Below are 18,168 nucleotides of genomic sequence, written 5' to 3'. Positions count from 1 at the left end.
ACACCGTGAAGTAAAAGCAGAGCTGGTCCATAGCTTGAATTTAGCCTGAGAGTCACCCATTTGCAAATCTTGCTGTACCGTAACAGTTTATTCTGCTTCCTAGCATTCAGAAGTTGGTGTCTTCTCTTAGGGCTGAGATGGTCCCATCGCTGGCACAGCTGCCCTTGCTCATCGTTACCGTTAATGCAACCTGGCAGCATTCACAAGTGGCAAATCTGTAGTCAAGGCACTCACTGACAATTGTTAGAGTCTGACACTGGCACACATCTCTTTTCTGCTCTTTTCATTTGAAGTTCTGTTCTACGGAAGCATGATCATGACAAAATGGCACTTCCAGACTGTAGGACTGTGCACTGCCTTTCTTGTGGTGGTTTTCAGTTAATGCCACCATGTTGCTTGGTGTGAGAGGATTTGTGTGGTCTTTATTTTAGCCATGCATGTGGCATCCCAGCTGATGTAGAATTCAAAACTTAAAATTCCCTTAAAAAGGTAGGAATTAGCTCTTCCCTTTCTTACCTTGCTACTCCCATCTTGATACAAGATAAAAGAGACAGACCAGAAGCAATGGTTTTAAAAATAGTCATCACAAAGGAAATCAGAGGCTGATACTGTAGTGACACATATTACCAACATTTTTCCAGGAGGATAACACAGATAAAGCTTTTAACCTTCGGTAACAGGCAGCCTCTATTTTAGCAATGCATACAAAACTGAAGTACGAAGAAATAAAGAAACAGGTTTTTATGTTTTATTTATGTTCCTTTATTTGATCAGAAAGCACAAAGTAGAGACTGGGGTAGTAGTTCAGTGGTAGAAAGAGTTCTTGACAAATGAGAGACTTAGTTTAATCTCTGGCATAAAAGAGAAAAGAAAAAGATGGAAAGAAAAGAAAATGGACACTGTAGAGATCCAGTCACAGATCACAAAAATGTGGCCGAGCACCAACACTTGGCCATATTTGTGTGAGGTAAGGATTTTTTTTCAAGAAGTGAAGCATTTCAGATAAAATGTAATTCCGTTTCTATTTTTTTGCTTCTGAAATCCACTTCTTTCAGAAAGTTTTCAGGAATCCTTTTCATGTGTTGCTTCAGAATTTTGCTGTATGTATGTATATTTGTTATACATCACAATATACACTACCGTAACATATACCACTTAGACTGCTGTTTTGTGTACTTTAACAGATTGTTCACATAACACTTTGCTACTTGATTTTCTCGGTCAACATTGTATTTTTATTTTTGTTTTTTAAAAAAATTTATTTATTATTTTTATTTTATGTGTATGCGTGTATTGCCTGCATGTAGATAAGTACACCTGTGTTGTGCAATGCCCACGGAAGTCAGAAGAAGCTGTTGGATCTCCTGGGACTCAAGTTACAGACAGTTGTTAGCTGCCATGTGGGTGTTGGGATTCGAACCCGGGTCTTCTGCAAGAACAACCAGCGTTCTTAGCCACTAAGCCATCTCTCCAGCCCCTGTTTTTGTTTTGTTTAATACAAGTCTTTCTGTAGCCCCAGATAGTCTGGAACTTGCTATATAGACCAGGCTGGCCTTGATCTCACAGAGGTCTGCCTGCCTGTGCTTCCAGAGTGCTGGGATTAAAGGTGTATACCACCAAACCTGGCTAACTTTTTAATATTTATATTAACAAGCCCTTAATACAAACAGGTCTAATTCATTAATTTTAAATGTCTTAAACAAATGTTTTGAATGGCTAAAACAATTTATTCTTCTGATGATATTTTCATTATTTCTGTTTGCTATTTAAAACAATTCCTTAGTGAACGCCCTTGAAAATATCTCCTGAGTGTATTGGAGTTTCATTGGGATGATTTCCTAGATATGAAATTGCTGAACCATAGGATGTAGCCATTTTCAAATTATTAAGATATTGTCGAAATGTTCTCCAGTGTGGTTGTGTCATAGTATGTCCTCTCAGCAACAGTGGAACGGACTTCTAAGGTTCTGAGGACAAACATTGTAAAATACTTTCTACAGTTGTAAGAGCTCCCATCCCCCGCCCCCCCGCCAGCTGTCCTGTATGTTTCTGCTCATGTAATGGTCATACCTCTAAAAGTCATTTCTTTAAAAGAAAAAACAGAGAAAAGATCAAAACATTGTTCATGTTCATTTGGGCACCATTTCTGGCAAAGATTTGCTATGTTCAGCTATTTTCTCAGAATGAATTTTTTCCTTACCAAAGTTAACACTCTTGCCTTTATTCTCACCATTTGAATGAGTAAAACCTCTGACCTTTTCAACATTTTCATAGGTCCTGAGGGAGTTATCTAAACACTTTGTGCCTGCTTTTTTGAGATTTTCCTGCTTATTTAAAATCCTTTGAACGATAATAAAAACCAGCAATTCTTGGTCTTGGCATAGTTCATCTCCTGAATTCCTTAACTCTTTTGTACCTATCAGGTATCCAACTTAAAATTTCATGTCAGTGTCCCACAAATATGGGTGTTGATTCAACCTCTGAGAGCAACTTCCTGCACTTGAGATTTTAGCTGCCACCCTAGACTGACCCTGCTGACACATCCTTCTAGGCTCCTTTCTAGAAGAGCACCACCCCGACTGCCAGATCAGTTACCTGAAGATTTTGTTTTATAACTGAGCTCTTAAATGGTAGCAAAGTTTTCTGACCATAGTGAATAACAAAGCACATGTTCATCCACAGAGCTTTGGGAGAGATGCCTTTCGTTCCTGTTTACCCCTCATCTTCACATTTCCCTCCTTCCATTTTATGCTCATTATACTGGAGGAGTGAGCACAGGCATCAAAATTTTCTGGCTCAGTTTTGCTCTAAGGCTGTCTTTAAATGTTGACTATTACCAGTGCAGATCACAAAAGCTCAGAACTGTCCTGAGGCAAGTGCAAAGGCCCTGATTTTGGGCCTCCCTAAGTAACCATGGCAAGAGAGACTGGTGCTATCAGTGTGATCAGCTGCCTTGAGGAAATCCCACATGCTGTAGGTAGGTGTCGTTATAATTTGATATGTATAACATTTATCAAGTTTTTTCTTTTGCTTGTTTTTCAGAGGTGTTGTGTGAAATAGGTATAGTTAGATTTGTGTTTTGAAGGATCACTCTGGCTATGGTTTAGAGACTATGTTAGAGACTCTTCATAGATTGATCAAGAGGCTTTTGCCCCATTTCCGGTGAGAAAGGAAGTTTGTGTGAATTAGGATGTTAACAATGGAGGAGGGAGAGCTGATGTACCTGAAAATAATTAGGAGGGAGATTTGACAGGATCTGGTGGTGGCTGTGCTCTGAAGGCAGAGCAGAGTCAAAGCTGAATGACTTTCCTCAGCCCAAGGTATGCAGTTATGAGATTTAAGACGGTGCATGGAATTGTTACAGTTTCATGTAAATACTACAATATCAGTATTAGCTGAAGTCTAGAAAGCCCAGCCTCATGGCACCTGCTACATTGTGTTAGGCTTCCTGACACAAGATAATCTACCTTTTCTTCAAAGAGAGCAGGAGGAAAAAATTATGGGTTCTCTTGTAGACATATTTATTTAAGGAAAATTTCTGAAGCACAAGCCTAGCCTAGTTAGCAGATGGTGTTCACTTGAGCTGACCTGCAGGCTCGGCCCTTCTACCTACAGTGTTTGAGTGTCACTTGCTGTTGAGGACAGTGGCTCGGAGCACTCAGGACTGTTGTGCACACTTCTCACAATGCTTTGTCATAATTCTCACCTGCAACATTCATGGAAGATTTATTCAGGAGGAAAGGGAAGGGCTCTTTCTCCAATTCTTTTTGTTAAGCATCAATGGTGGTGTTTAGGGGACAGGATATTTTTGTTTGAGCTCCCTGGCTTTCAGTAGCAGGCTCAGAGTTGAGATTTTGAATCTTGAATGACTTTAAACAACAACAACAACAACAGCAACAATAACAACAGTCCAAGAATAAAAACAATTAGCATAATCTAATCTAAATTTGATGTATTCAGTGTCTATCTTTAGCTTGCTGTGCAGCAGATGTTTGCTCCACAGGACATGTTTCTAGTCTCCATCATTATCTGAAAGCAGGGAATTAAAAAAAAATCATTAACCTCAAACGTAGCACAGTGTAGGAACCTCCTCCTTCCCAGGCTAAGTTGATTGTCAACTGCAGTGTCTCTGGTATAATTATAAAGGCCTACATTCTCAGATGATTGTCTTTATTAGATTAATGTTTGTGGGGGTTAGTGGAAAAGTTCGGGGAGGAGAGTAATGAGTTCAAGAAAAGCAGAAAGAATATTCAGCTGCTTTAAAATCAGTGTTGACAGTAAAAAGAAACTGTCGTCACTGAGTCCTGGGCCCTCCAGAATAGAAATGCTGAGCTGAATTAATATGAATGACCATACTAATTTTAGGACCAAAGTAAAATCAATGGGCTCTCTGTAAGATTTATTCTCTGTGTTTATTTAGAATTCAAAAGTGGGAGGGTTCAGTAGTAAGAAAAAGAAGCATGAGTTCTCAGGATGCTCTGGGGAACCCCCCAGCAACTCCCAGAAGGACCCCATGCTGACTTTATTCAAAATATGCTCAGTTCTGCCATGGTCCTTCTAAGAACTATACCTCTAGGAAACAGCGGGGGGGAGGAGAGAGAGAGAGAGAGAGAGAGAGAGAAAGGCCAGAGGTCAATCTCAGGTGTCAGTTCTCAGCAGTCATCCACCTTGTTTGTGGAGACAGGCTCTCTCACTGGGACCTGGAGCTGAACAGTTAGGCCAGGATGGCTGGCCAGTGAGCCGGAAGGATCCAGTTATCTCTGCCTTCCCAGTGTTGAGATTACAAGTGCAAGCCACCTGCCGGGCTTCTCATGTGGATGCTAGAGATTGAATTCTGGTCCCCATGTTTGTGCAGCGAGCACTTTTCTGACTGAACTATCTCCTCAGACCCCTAAGAACCCATTTAACTGCCCTGTGTTTCCTGGTGCCTCAACATCTTGGAAAACCGTATAGAATTGTTGTTGGACATGTAGCCACCTCATTTCCTGCCCCAGGATACCATGTAACCCAAGAAGCCCTGGATCGAAATGGGTTCTGGAAAGGCAGCTACATCTCTGCTCTCCGCTCTCCGCTGTCTACTCTCCACACTGACAATGTTGTCTAACAAGTTACTCTGTATAAGGTTTTTTGTCCTATGCTTATTGCCTCATTGGAGGTGGATTTTCTTTTCTTTTATGCTGTCTTGAAAGAAAATTTACTTGAGTTGACCTTAGGCAATAATGACGAGAGAGACCTCAGTGAAGAAATGGAAAACCCATAGGAAATGGCTGTTTTCTTCCTTCTCTGAGGATTTTTTTAGATGACTCCTCCCCCTAAGGGTTTCAGGTCCTGACAGCTCAAGACCTACATTCTCTTGTGAGAGGGGAGTCCCTTTATCTCATCCCAAACACAGCCTGTTTTACCAGCCCTGAAACAGCCCTGTTTTACGATTCCAGAACCCCCTGCCTTCTGGGGGTCACCCAGTTTGGGGGGCAGACAGTGATTGCCTTCCTTGAACGCTCTTGAACAGCTCCATGCTGGAGACCGGGTGCCTTTATGTGCTTGTTCCAACCATGTCATCGTGGCCTCTGCTTTCAGCTTGCTTTGTTTATCCAGCAGCTCATTATTTAAGACTAGCCTGTCAAAATAGGTTAAATATTCTTTGGGAAATATGGTCACATCGTTGAGATACCACAACTATGTTTAATACAGGGAAGATTGGCTTGATAAGAAAAACGTGATTGGCTTGCATCACCAAAAAATATTTTCCTGTTATTCCCGGCTGAGTCTCCACAAGCATCAATAAGCACTAGCAAACCCAAGGGCCATAAATTTCTGTAGCTGACACAGAAAGACACCAAGGGAAGCAGGGAAAATGATTGCTGATGATTCGTTCTAACTACTTGACCTTCTGACCTCTTCTCTAGATATATGATCAAGATGGGACACTACAGCACTTTATTGATGGTGGGGAACCTAGTAAGTCGAGCTGGATGAGGTATATCCGATGTGCAAGGCACTGCGGAGAACAGAATCTAACAGTAGTTCAGTACAGGTAAAGTATATCTTGATTTACCACTTACGGAGCTGAAGCCCTTTGGCTTACATATACAAATTCAGGCTGACTGCGACTGGTTGAAAAACATGCTGCAGAACTCTGCAGAATGGCAGAGATTGTTTTTTCTTTGCTAGGTTTCTGAAACCACCTTAGCTCCTGGGGCAGTAATTTCAGGAGCACCCAGAAGTAGAGATGCTAGTAGTTGACCCTTTGACTCTGCATGGGCTGAAGTTATTCTATATCATCTCTGGAACATCCATACAAGCCTGAATGAGGTTGTCAGTCCACTGACCTAGGGTGACTCGCCCAGCAGATGTGTACACACAGAGAAGTGGGAGCTTGGAGACTCAGTTCCAGGTCCATTCCTCTCAGGCCATCTCTCTGCAAGAATAGTTTCATTGGCACAATGACCTGGGAAACCAAGAACTCAATCTTTCAAACCCATCATGCTCAGCAGCAGTAACTGAGCCAGGGTGACCTCTCCTGCTCCCCTCAAAGATGCCAGAGCAGCTGGGTCTGGCTGTTTGATGACTCCAGCTGTGTTCCAGGTGATGAGGTGGTTTCAAAGTAGAGAGGAGCGCCCTCGTTCCAGCTGCCCCACTCCAGTCTCTTAAAATGCATGGGCAGAGCCCAAAGGGCGACAGGCAAGGTGAAGCATCTTCACTTCCCAGAGTCATACAGGGGGCTCTCTGAGGGCCTAAAAACCAAGATGGAGCCTCAGCACGCTAAGCCGCCTTTTCTCAGTGCACCTGCTGGCCACACGTCCCCACTCAGTGCCTAAGAAGGCTGGAGAGGTGAAGGCAAAAACAAATCAAACAGGAAAAAAGCCCCACAGCTAAGCCTTCTCCTCTCAAAATCCCTCGAAAACATGTGCCGTATAAATATATGAGCTCAGTTATAAACAGCCGTGTTCCCTTTAGAGTCAGAAGCAACTGTTCAGCTTTATTAGGCACCACAGACACATCAAAGCCCAGGGCCTTGTGCTTGGCAACTTGGAGTCCTGCCTGGGGCTATTTATTTTCCTTTCTTTCTTTCTTTCTTTCTTTCTTTCTTTTTTTTTTTTTAAATAAAGTCTTTTTTTTTTCTTTAAAAAGTTTTTTTTTCTTTATAGCTTAAATACTACACAAACCTGACTTGCTCTCTGAAGGTCTCCAATTCAAAAAAAGAATGTATTTGGGCAGCATCCGATTTGTTGGCTTGGTTTCCCTTGCAGCTTTATTCTGTTAAATAATGATTTACATGGACTAGTGCAAGAGGCCATTTGGTTCCCTAGTGTAGAGAGGCTCTGTGCACCTTTGCCATCATGGAGTTTTTATGAAACTCTGAGCTAGAAAATTAGTAAAGATTGTGCTGGTCCAGTCAGCAAGAGATAGTTTGACTGGTTCTATAATGAGTACCCAGGGAGCTTTTGAGGCAAATTCTGACTTTGGGATAAGAAACCCCTAAGGGGAAAGGGGCATGAGTAAGTCATTACCTATCTGTCAATATTAAGTGGATTTTACAACTCTCCTTTCATGAGGGCGTTTAAACTACGAGCTCTCTCAGCTGATCTGTTTTCGATTACTTCAGATCTTTATAAAATGAGCTACAAAAACACAATTTTAAAAACTGGCATCCATCACCAGTGACCATGTCCAAAAGTAAGAAAATAGAAAAGTTGGACCCTGAAGAACCAGCCTAATTTTTGTTGTACATGAATGTCCTCTTCACAAAAAGTCAGCTGGTTTAAATTCATTCTGTTATGATTTGTAATATCTAAATGGAATTTTCTTCAAAGCGCCCTTGATTGATTGACCCTTAGCTGAACGTTTTGTTTTTATTTTGAGGCTGACAATAATGTTTGTTGGCATGTGCTCTGCTTCAACTGCGTTGGGACGCCATGAAGCTATCTTTATGAGTCATCCAACCACAATACTAAATACATGTCAGCAAAGGAAATATTATCTGAAAACGGAAAAATCCCTTTGATGTGCTTCGACATGCAGAGATTTCTGCGAGTTTTGGAAGCTCCAGGCGCTTGTAAGGAACGGTGTACGCTTACACATTTTTCCCCCTTTCGGCCCACTCTGTGCCTCAGAAGACCACCCATTGCTTGAAAACAGTTCTGGTCTTTCAGCGGCAAAGTGTGTCATTTGGTTTTAGCACATTCATTTGCCGGGCGCTGTGTTTATATTAAGGGAAGCCAAACCGAGAGATGAAATGTTTCAAGGGTGAAGTACAAAGTAGACTCAATTTTTCTCAAGTTAGAAGATGCCAGTGATTTATAACTTGGTTCCAATTTTGATTTTTTTATGTAGCAGTGGAAAGAATTAATAAAATGCGCAGCTCTGAGAGATGTGGAGGGAGGAAGGGTGGTGAGGGCTGGACAAGTGGCTGGAGTTTTTGTCAGACAGTCATAGAATGTTGGGGAAAAACATTCTGCTTAGCTAGCAGTGCCCTCGTGAGACAGAATGGCGGTAAGTAAAGAAAATAACAAGATAAATGAAATTTTTGCAGCTGCAAGTAAAATATTGAGAATCTGCACTTTTTTATTGATCTTTATGATCCTATTGCCAAGAGCCACTTTGTGGTGACAAAATATGTTGACAAGTGCATATCTCACTGCCATGAAAAATGCGGAGAAAGATTCGCCTTGTGTTTGCAGTGCTCTGCGAGGAACAAATTGCGCTGCTGCAGCCAATTCCTTACAGAAACGCGAAATTTAAGGCCCACCAACCCTAAACACTTTTATCTGGAGCTTGAGGCTAATATTTGTAGCAATCCTTCATTGAGAAAACCAGTCTCAGTCTCATTTTTTTTTCAATCTGTAGATTATTCTTAAGGGTACCAGGGCTGCAGTTATGAAAAATGTTTATCTCTTAGTACCTTCACTCCATCATTCCAGGGTGTAATCTTTCAACCACCCTAAAGTGCTCCTCTTGTATTTATTGAATTCCCATCCATTTTACCTAAGAGGAATTTTCTCTTCTCCTACATCAAACTTTAGAAAAGAGGGAGCGGGCAGAGAGGAGTTTTATATCTCTTAGTCCTTATGTCACAAAACTGCTTCGTTTTATTAGAAATCTGGGAATGACCAATGTTCAGTTGCCATAAAACACTTAATGCTTTTTCTCCAAATAAGAAATCGATAGTATTAATTTATATATGAGGTTGGGCACTACTGCCTTTGCAGTTTGCCAAGAGAGAGAATGTTCTCATTAATGTGAGGTGGATTTTTTAAAAATGAACTTCTTTCCTGCTGTCTCTTGGGCCAGATATCTGTCTCTTCTGGACCCTCTCTGGAGGGACACTGTGGAAATAAACTGCATGTTGTTTATCATACTGGGTTACAGGCTCTACTTGATGGCTGGGGATAATAAGGTGGGTGTAGATTTATTACAAACTGTTTAGGTGGTGCTGGGCAGAATGTTTGCAGGGGGGGGCAATAAAAATGTGGTGGGGCATATGAGCACTACGTCTTACTAAGTTGGGTTTTCTTTTGTTTTGAATAGGTCGAATATATTCTACCGAGCCTGTATAGATATTCCCAGGGGCACCGAGCTTCTGGTGTGGTACAATGACAGCTATACGTCTTTCTTTGGGATCCCCTTACAATGCATTGCCCAGGATGAAAACTGTAAGAATTTATTTTAGCTCTGAATTCACATCTCAAAGTACCTATTTCAAAGATAACTCTTTTAGAGTGCTTTCTGATTTCTGAAATGTGGTCACTGTGATTCATAATGCAAACATGTATACGTCTGTTCTGCCACCCTTTCCCCTGTGTGCTGCGTTTTGTGGGCCTCTTAACCTTTCACTGGCCAGGTTTTTAACCTGTGCACAATTTCAAAGCCTTTGTCAGAGTTTTGAAGAATTGCTGACAAAGAATGTGATGTTAGCTTGTATCCGCTGAGCACTCACTATGTGTCTGGTTCTATGCTGGGCACCTTAGGGGGCATCAGACACAACTTTTGCTCTGAAGGGATGCACAGCCTTGTTAGAACCTCATTCTACACAAAAATAAAGTAACAAAGAACCAATGTTTCTTAATCAGGACTGTCAACCCTGCTGTCAGTTGAGTGCATTTCCTCCTAAGTAGTCATTAGTATAATCAGAGCAAGAACAGCACATATGACTGGAATTTGTCTTTCTGATTTGTTGTTGAAAACCGTGTCTAGAACTACACAATTTTTTCTATTTTTATTAGCCTGCCAACCTTTATCCTTAAAATAATAATATATTTAGATAAATGTGAACTTCAGCAACTTTCATTTGAACTTTACATTTTTGGTTTTGCAATACTTGGGAAAATATCCTAAGGAAATTTCCATGTTTGGAACAGATTTAGGTCGTTCTAGTGTGCATCAGTGAGAACAGAAGTTTCGATGGTGCTGTGTTTTCCTGTCACTAAATTGACTAATGTGAGACCTGATAATTTGATATACTTCAAAAAAAGAAACAGAGACAACCGATCGATTTGTTAATGGATAGAGAGCTTCATTCTGAAAAAGGGCTCTTTTCCTTTTCCTGTCCACCTGCTTCCTCTCCCACACAGGCACAAACACTCAACCCAGTAAAATGCTTAGTGCTACCTGCCAAATTGCTGATCTTTTCCATGTTGTCTTGAATTTCTTTATAAAAATCCTCAAAGAGCACACTGCCATCAACTTTCCTTTTCTGTTTCACCCTAATCTCAAACTAAGCTCACATGAAAACACAAATCTTTGTGCATTCTCCTTACTTGCCAAGTTTCCCTTGGGAAGTGTGCTCTTCTTGTGATACCCTGTGAGGGGTGTCTGTCTTCACAGGAGGCAGTCCCACCATTGAGTGTGAGGGCGTTAGAGCACATACAAGCATCAAGGCCACGGTGTTCTCCCTTCTCCAGGATCACTCCAAGTCCACCTCCCTTACAGTAAGACCTAAGGGTCACGCATAAAAATGCATCATCAGCCTGGCTGGTCTGCTGGTGCGAGCTCTTCTGTTGGCTGAAACTCTGACGTAAACTCAGCTCCTAAAGTGTGCAATTTAACCCACAAGGATTCTAGAAATCCTGTGAATCTCCTCTCTTCCTCCTTGCATACAACCTGCTGTAGACACTGTGTGTGTTGAGACATGTCCAGGTGTTTATCACACCAAGCACACAGTCTAGAATTCTGAAGTACAGAGCTCATAGTTCCAACATCCATTCATTCCTATTTATTAATAAACACCTACTGTAGGCCAGTGTTTTCACTAGGTGCTGCAAATGCAAAAGGAACACAACAGTCAAGAGTTCCTGACCTCCTGGAGCTTATATTCTAAGTGAGGGAGGGGGCCATGAAAATGTGTAATTAAATGTTGGTCAGATGGTGATGTGTTGTGGAGCTAATAGAGCAGAAAAAGTGATACGGAGTAGCCCCCACCAGCAAGGTAGCCTTTGACCAAAGACCTGAGGAGGTGAAGGAACAGGTCACATGTTACTCTAGAGAAGAGCTCTGCAGGCAGTTGGAGTAAGAGCAGAAGACATGATGAGAATGTTCCCTGCACATGGAAGAGCACCCAGAGTTGGCCCGGCTGTCGTGGAGTGAATGACAGGGCAGTATATAACTCAGGTATGGCTGGATGCAAGGCAGGGATCTGCTTAGGCCCTGCAGATCCCTGTGAAGTCCTGGATTTGGCTCTGTGAGCCTACTTATGGGACTGGCATGGAGTTTTGAGCTGTAGTGAGATGGTCTGACTGAACTTTCTATAGGATTATGCTATCTTTTGAGTGCAAACTAGACAATGAGAGGTGAGCTGGATCTCAGAAGCTCTTGTAGGAGCTGGAGGTGAGAAGATGGTAATTTGGACCAATATGGAAGTGGTAGAGGTGGTAAGAAATTGTGGCATTCTGAACGTATTCTGAAAGTAAAGTCAACAGCATCTTCTGACACATTAGATGCTATGTGAGAGAAAGGGAATCAAGGGTGATGCCAAGGCTTTTATCCAAGGAGCTAGAAGGCTGGTGGGATCATTTACTGAGTTTAGACACAGAAATGGAAAGTGTGGGATGACTACTTAGGGATTGCCTCTTACTTGACATGGGTCTCTGGAATGGAAGTCCTATGAACACACATTGCTGTTGCGTGGTTGAGAGTCACAGTCACCTGACAATGAATGTCTGAGTATATCAGATTCAGCGCCAGAGTGCCATTGAAAATGTGCTTTCTGGAACAACATATGGTTTGTTTTCCAGTGCCTTCTGCTATAGTTCCACCTGCATGAAACATTTTTGAGGTTGCTGATTAGAATGTCAAACTCTACCAGGGCATATGTTAAGCCATTTACCTTCTGACATCCTTGAACAAAAATTCACAGAGCTATAACAGTGTGCAATATTGTGACTTCAGTGCAAAAGGTGAGCTGCCTCTTTAGGGCTCTGTTCAGAGCTCTCAGTAAGGGAATAGGGACGTTTAAAAGGAATTAAGTCATCGTCTAAAAGATGCAATGGTGACAATGTTCCTTTCCTCTAAGGGTAGTATAGGAATTTTATTTCTGGTCTCAAAGTCATACATCTGTTATGTGATTGGCCACCCAAGAAACCAGCAGGGTGCTTCAGATAGTGAGGGGAGAAATACAGAATAAATAATAATTCTGAAATAGATTGCCATTCCATATGATCACCAAGAGGCCTGGGAATGCTTTGTGATCAGAATTCCTTATTCTGTACTGAGAAAATATTCAGTGTGATTTAAAAGTGCACATGTGTGAAAGGGCATGATCAGAGAATTTATCAGCTAGACTTCCTCAACCCTGAGTAATTTAAATCATCTCTATGGATTAGCAATTCTCAGATAATTTTTGCCCCACTTTGCTAGTCACAAAATGAATTAGGTTTCAAGACAAAGCTTGAGATCAAAGACTTCCCACATCAAATGTTGTTCAGAGATTCCTTATAGTGCTGTGTACAAGGCACACAATTGAATGTACACCGATTAGGCTGGGGAGATGGCTCAGCCAGTAAAAGCGTTTGCCATAAAGCCCAAGTTCAATCCCAGGGACCCACATGATGGAAGGAGAGAACTGACTCCCAAAAGTTGTCCCTGGCAGATGTGCCCACCCTATACATACTGTAAATAAGGTATTTTAATAGTATGAACATGCTGTATAAATATGACAGTTTCTATCACAATTACGAGAAGAAATTAAATATTATGTCAGACAGATTTTCATTGTTGATGAAATTGATACTGGACCAAGATATTCAAGGAAAATGTGATTTTACTTAGTGAATAATACTTATTAAGCACTTTCATTTATAAAAGTATCATTTTCTTCCTATAGCCTTTCAACAGGCAGAGTACACATTCCCTATTGAGCGTGTGCGGAGGGGCCCAGGGCTCAGTAAGTGCCCCCCTCTGTCAGCAGCATGTAGCAGTGGGGCCGCTGAGCACGCTCACCACCTGGACAGGCCAGTGAAAGCTGCCCGCCTCAAAGGGAAGACAGTACTCCACACAGGCATTTGGGTTCTGGAAGCAATTCCTATGTTATTTTCTTTTTAAAAAATCATGGTTAAAATGTAATAGAACTCTAAAGAGAGAGCCCCTCCATTCACTGTGGGCCTTTCAAAAGAGCCTGAAGGAACACTTGTGTCGACAGATCGCATCCGCAAGAAGGAATGAGGTTCCCCAAAGCTTCCAGTGGGGGATTAGCTCCTGCAGAGTGTAAAGACCAGAGTGCGTTCATATTCATTTCAGAGGAAATTAAAAAAAAAACCCTGGGAATAAATGTTAAACAAGCCTTCCCGCTGCTCGTTCTGCCTTGGCATATGAAGCTGAGGTGGCAGAATGTGAGACTTGATGGTCTCGCAGGAGCTGCACTGGCAGGGTTCGACTCTGCCTTGAGGACGCCTGCCTGTTTCTTTTGACATTTAAAGAACAGCACATAAAAAGGGCCACCTCTGCACACCTCTCCTTGTCCCCACCAACAGTAGGAAGCCGGACCCAGTCTAAAGAGCACCCTGCTCAATTCTTTCTTTATCCATGTGACCTTTAGGAGACCATGACACAGTTCAGTCCAACAAGAGCATGTGTGTATGTGCAAGGCCTGAAAGTAAGTGTTGCGATGCTCTGTGAAAACTCAGGCCCCAACCTTCTAGGAGAAGACACATTAGTAGACAACTGCAGGATAAAACTCACTGAAGGTGCCTGGTGAGAGCTATAGCAGGGACCCCGAGCTCAGCTGTTAGGCTGAGTATGAACACGCAGAGAGAAGCTGGGATTGGGTTCCTCCTGCAAGTCCACATATAGGAAGGTTACTATCTTGTTCCTGAATGGACACTAGAAGAATGTCAACCTCAAGCCAAGAAGAACTGGCCATCTTGGGCTACTCTAAAATCTAGTCATAGCTATAGAATGATATGGGCCCTGATTAGATACTACCTGACAGTTACAGAAACTCTGGACCAAGAGTATAATATAAAAATTGGCTTAGGGATGGGGAGGTGGCTCAGTAAGTAAAGTGCTTGCTTTGCAAACACAGGGACCTGAGTTCACTCACTAGAACCCCCATGAAAAGCTGGGCATGGTGCTGCATGCTTGTCACCTCTGGAGAGGCAAGGGCAGGTAGATCCCTGGGACTTGCTGGCCAGCTGGTCTAGCTGAACCAGCAGGCTCCAGGCCAGTGACCCAAAAATTAAAAAAAGGATAGTGTCTGAGAAATGTCACCCTAGGTCTTCTAGTTCTCTAGTCTTTACATGCACAGACAGACACACAGACAGACAGACAGACTCACACACACACACACACACATTAGTCTAGAAATTGAGAAATCTGTAGATTTCTAGAGAAAGCAAAGGAGAAATAGCCTCCACAGGGATGCCTCTCTATGTCCAGCAGAAGCCAACAATCCACTGGAAAGGTGTTGCCTGAGAATGACAAAGGAGGAGAGGAAAACACTGATTTTCCCCCTCGGGTACTGAGGGAGTTGTCCTGTGCTGCTCCACCCCTGCCTGGCTACGGGATTACAATGCTCATTCCTCCAATTCCTGGATCATCAGTATTAGAGAACTACTTCACCCTTGACCATACCCATCCTGTATACTGTAGCCCATGTCCAATGACTGACCAGTGTGGGGGTATAAAGGCCTGGCTATGTTTCCTCAAAGCAGGACAACTCTGAAGACAGCAGTCTGTCCCAGAGCTAATAAATGCTCCTCTGGCGCTGTCCTACTTACCGCATTCCTCAACAAATACTGGTCCTCCAAGGACTCCCCAGTAGGCCTCTCCCCACAGAACTCCAAATCTCACTTCCAGTGTCTGTTTCTCAGGGACTCTCTGGTTTGTCCTTTCAGTCTAGACTTCAGTACTGAGTCACAGACATCCAATCATCTCCTCAATATCGTCACTTCCATCCTTCACAAGCAACTCACCCTCAACGTTTTCTAGCTAAAAGCCACAAACTGTTTCTCCTCCAGTTTAAAAAATCTTACTTTGAGTCACCAATCCCTCTTTCTAGAAACCTTGACCCTTCACCCTTGCTTACCCTCTGTCACCAGGCCCTGTTGACTATGGGTTCCTAATGCATTCTCCTTGTTTTTTGCTGCCACTACCCTGAGCAGTGTCACACAGTCTGCTCTGGGCTGGACCACACTGCAGCCTCCTCCATGTCCCCTGCCTTTGACATGTTGGTGTCATAGCAGTCAGAGTGTTGTTGCTTGTATTGACTTGCTTATTTTACTGTTTCAGCTTATTTATACATTTTATCAACAGGTAGTTTGGTTTCCAGATCAGTCCAGAAAATACTAAGGCATCCAAGCCTCCAGCCCACCAAGAAGTAACCAGGAGTGTTGACAAGTTCTCAGCTATTCTTCCAGAGATAATTTTTGTGTCTCCTTTTCTTTCTCTAGTTCTCATTTGTCACCCCGAACCCTCTCTCTGCTCCCCCACCTTTAAAAAAAGGCCCATGTTGGCCTTGAACTCTTGAATTTCTTGCCTCAGCTTCTTGAAATATTGGGATTATAAGTGTACACCTATCCCCTTTATGCACAAAGAGTAGCAGCATACATATACATCTTCTGCTCCTCACTTCTCAGTGATCAACGTGGAATGATGGTTCATTGAAAAGCATACATCTTGCCTCCTCACACTCTAGTTAACCACCCCTCTTTCTTTTGACTTTCAGTGACTCTCACGTTAGATAATCAGTTCTTTAATATCACAGCCTTTGGGCCACAATTAGTCTCCAGAAACATTTGTGTGGCTCACATAGTGATTAATTAATTTTCTGATGGCTCTCATGTAGCTCTATTTTTGTCCCAAACTAGCTGAGGAAGACCTGGAATTTCTGATCCTCCCAAGTGTTGGGATTATAGGCATGTGTCACCATACCTGGTTTTATGGGGTGCTGAAGATTGGACTCAGGGATTTGTTCATGCTAGGCAAGTACTCTGGCAACTGAGCTATATCTCCAAGCCTCGTGTTTTAAAATTAGAATCCAGGTGGGAGTGGTGGCCCATATCTGTAATCTCAGCACTCAGGAGGCAGAGGCAGGGTGATCACAAGTTCCAGACCTGTCAGGACCTTGTAATGAGAGCCATCCTCAAAAAAAGAAAAACTTCTCAAGCCAAACACAAACCCAAATATTAGAATCCCAAAACCCAAAGATCTTAAGCCTTGGTAAGCTGTATTCAGTGGTCTACAGAGCCCCGGCCTTGGATGTGCTAACCAGCCTATCACCCGTCATGTTTCCATTCCCTTCCAGCTCCCAAAGTTGCTGGTACTAGCTGCCTTCCTCTTCGGCCTCAGGTGCAGCCCACTTTCTGTCCCCTCTCTGGGTGTGCCTGGCCCTCTTTCAGTTCCTTTAGTGTTGAGTTCTGTCTCTATCACATGCCACAGGCTGGATGTGGGAGCTGCTGCTGTGCCAGCTTGTTGGGCTGCCTTTCCCTCCTCTGCACCTCTCTGATACCTGTGTGCCCTTCAGGCCTTGGATACCCAGTTTCCTGACTTTCCTTCTTTCTTACACTTAAAGCAACTGTTCATCAATTCTGAAATTCACATATTTTTATATTTGACCGCTCTGAAATTGGCAGATATCTTGCTAACGGATGGCAAATCTTACAATTATAATGACTTATAATGTAACTTAAGAATTGATGAAACTAAGTAAATATCTGTAAAAATATCACCTTAATATCTGTCAAAGTGTTATGGGGGCGGGGACTGTGAGCTTTCTTGTCTTCCTACAACCTCAGTGATGAGTCCATGTCAGGATCCAGTAGACAGATGCTCAGTAAATGCTGTGCAGATGTGGGTGAAGTAGGACTTGATTTTGTGCATCCTGAATTTGCTTCCTAGTGTGTTCGCTGTTCAGATTTGATGAGTTCGTGTTTTTCATTGACTCCATCCTTCTGGGCTTTGAGACTGTATCTCCTTCCCCTAATCTTTTTCTTCATAGACTGAGGCTTACTAACTCAGCATTGCTTCAGAGTCATGGTACCTAGTTGTCTTTGGGCTTTGTCTGAATTGCCTGTCTTGAGTTGTGATGGAATAATATTTCTGATTTATCGCCTATCCCCTGTCTAACAATGTCTTCTGTTTAGTTATTACTTTTTTGCTGGTAGAACCAATGAGGCAGGCATTCAAAAAGAATAATCTGTTTTCTAAAAAGTTCTGCCTAGAAACTAACGTTCACACATTTAGGATCCTGTGGAAGCATGCAGGCATTCTACAGAACAGCTTAGACTTCAAATATGATTGCTCTTGTGGAAATTATTTACTCCTACTTTACTTTCTTTTTTTTGTAAATTGTTTGATCAGCTTCATTTAGTAATATTGAATTTATTAAAAATACAATAAAGGGCAGTGCCTCAAACAGAATATGGAATAGTGTTGCTACCTGAAGCTGGAAGACATTTTATATTTGTTTTAGGGTGTCCTAGAAAAGAAATTAGTAAAATGGAAGCATTTATTCCAATAATCTTCATTCTTACTGCATAAAGGCTAAATATTACACTGTATTAACTCAGACACACATATCCCAGATTATTATATAAACTTTCAGATATATAAATTTGAATTTTTATTTGACATCAGTTATTAAACTTATAGGAATGCATTGACCCACAAATCTGTTTCTATATAAAGTTTGTGTGGCCTTAAGGATTTAAAAATTTCACTAATTAGATTACTTTCTAG

General features: G+C 42.2%; 1 protein-coding gene across 1 annotated transcript in view; it reads left to right on the top strand.

Annotated features, from left to right (window-relative positions):
- Prdm6 (PR/SET domain 6) overlaps nt 1–18,168 on the top strand; it is a 102,319-nt gene that overhangs the window by 62,305 nt on the left and 21,846 nt on the right. Inside the window, exons 4-5 of the mRNA XM_008838729.3 lie at nt 5,907–6,034; nt 9,529–9,653. Of these exons, the coding sequence (XP_008836951.1) occupies nt 5,907–6,034; nt 9,529–9,653 (253 nt within the window). The remainder of the gene's footprint in view (nt 1–5,906; nt 6,035–9,528; nt 9,654–18,168) is intronic.

This window comes from Nannospalax galili, unplaced genomic scaffold (genome assembly GCF_000622305.1).
Source record: "Nannospalax galili isolate Female #2095 unplaced genomic scaffold, S.galili_v1.0 scaffold38, whole genome shotgun sequence".
Classification (NCBI taxonomy): domain Eukaryota; kingdom Metazoa; phylum Chordata; class Mammalia; order Rodentia; family Spalacidae; genus Nannospalax; species Nannospalax galili.
This window is presented reverse-complemented; position numbering and strand designations above follow the sequence as displayed.